This window comes from Propithecus coquereli, unplaced genomic scaffold (genome assembly GCF_000956105.1).
Source record: "Propithecus coquereli isolate 6110/MARCELLA unplaced genomic scaffold, Pcoq_1.0 Scaffold128, whole genome shotgun sequence".
Taxonomy (NCBI): Eukaryota; Metazoa; Chordata; class Mammalia; order Primates; family Indriidae; genus Propithecus; species Propithecus coquereli.
In genome coordinates this window covers 4,117,702-4,119,314 of record NW_012136969.1, presented here as the reverse complement: position 1 = coordinate 4,119,314, position 1,613 = coordinate 4,117,702, and the positions used below count along the sequence as shown (strand labels likewise).

Here is a 1,613-nt window from a genome sequence, read left to right as displayed (position 1 = left end):
TGGCAGTAACTTACTCACAAAGTAACATTTACTTAATAAGTCAACCAAATAAAGAAAGTGTGTCCACCTGCTTGGCCATGGCCAGCTTCTTCTGGAGGTATTCTATCTGCTCCTCTACTGCTCGGATCTTCCTCAAGGCATCTTCATCAGCCATTTTCTTGTTCTCTTTTTTCTCCTTATCTTCTAGATCCTTGAGTCTTTGTCTTAGATCTTCCAACTACAGGAGGAAAGGAATCATACAAAAACAAAGAACAAGTTATTTATACATTTTCAAAAATCAATTAATACTGTGCACAGACGGAGGGCCCATAACACCAAAAGAACCTATACAGAAGTATGGAACAAGATAAATTACATATATCACATTACAACATTGTTTTAACATCACTCCATTCCAACATACACACTTCTATAAGCAACATGTTTTAAGGGGTACACATGTACCTTTCTTTAGAATAGTGGTTATCACCCTTTTTTTCTAGGCCCCCAAATTTTTAAAGTATATGAAATTTCTCCCAAAAGTAATGAGAAAAAGAGAATCACTATAGCAATGATTCATACAGGTAAAGCAGGGAATAAAGAATTTGTAAGCCTACTCCTAATTCCAGTAATTCTGATGTAATCTTACCACCTTGTGGAGAATCTTAAAATATCTACTTTAGATGGTCTTTGAAAGAGAAGAAAATGTTGCAGTTAAACACTAAGTTTAAAGATAAAAGAAACTACCTCCTTGACAAGTATGAAGGAAAATCCCACAAATGAAGATTTTAACCAGAAGGACAGGTAATGGCAGATAGATTACCTCTGCCTTAGACTTCTTCTCAGCTGCCATTAGCTGAACTTTGTCCCTCTGTTCCTTTGGGGCAGAGCGGTACATATCTAGCAACAGTTTCATCTCCTTTTGACTCTCTTGTGCCTTCCTATGACAGGGGTGGGAGAGGGAGGTGAACAATGTAATGAGAAAACAGGGCATCAGAGTAAGGTCATTTTGAATTGAGTAGGATATTTTTAAAGTTTTATTTTATACTTTATATCATATCTAAAAGACAAAATTTTATAGACTATCAAGAGACTTTTGGATATACTTAGGAAGTACAGAAAAGTAAGCTGTATAAAGGAATCATTTCCCCTTTCAGACAAAGTTCTCTAATAACATTATAAAATAGACATCTGTCTATTGCATAGGCAAATTTCTATGGCCCCCATCCTTAAAAACTCAGATTCAGTAGGTCTGGGATGGTGTCCAAGAACATCTTTAAAAAAGTCACTCAGATGATTCGGATACCACACTTATTTGACAGTTGAATGATTAACCACCAGCTGAAGAATAAAACTTCATCTCTTACTAAATTATTAAACTTCTTAACTACACTTTTATATACAATTTCAAGCATTTTGAGCACAGTGGTCCATCAAATCCAAACAACAAAGCGTCAGCTGTTAAAACTGGGGAGCAATCAGGAGTTCAAAACCAGCCTGAGCAAGAGCGAGACCCTGTCTCTACTAAAAATAGACAGAAATTAATCAGACAACTAAAAATATAGAAAAAATTAGCCGGGCATGGTGGCGCATGCCTGTAGTCCCAGCTACTCGGGAGGCTGAGGCAGGAGGAT

General features: G+C 36.6%; 1 protein-coding gene across 1 annotated transcript in view; it reads right to left on the bottom strand.

Moving 5' to 3' along the window:
* RNF20 (ring finger protein 20, E3 ubiquitin protein ligase) overlaps positions 1 to 1,613 on the bottom strand; it is a 39,735-nt gene that overhangs the window by 4,993 nt on the left and 33,129 nt on the right. The window contains exons 14-15 of the mRNA XM_012638274.1: positions 803 to 920; positions 68 to 217 (exon numbers count right to left, since the gene is read on the bottom strand). Coding sequence (XP_012493728.1) covers positions 68 to 217; positions 803 to 920 — 268 coding nt within the window. The remainder of the gene's footprint in view (positions 1 to 67; positions 218 to 802; positions 921 to 1,613) is intronic.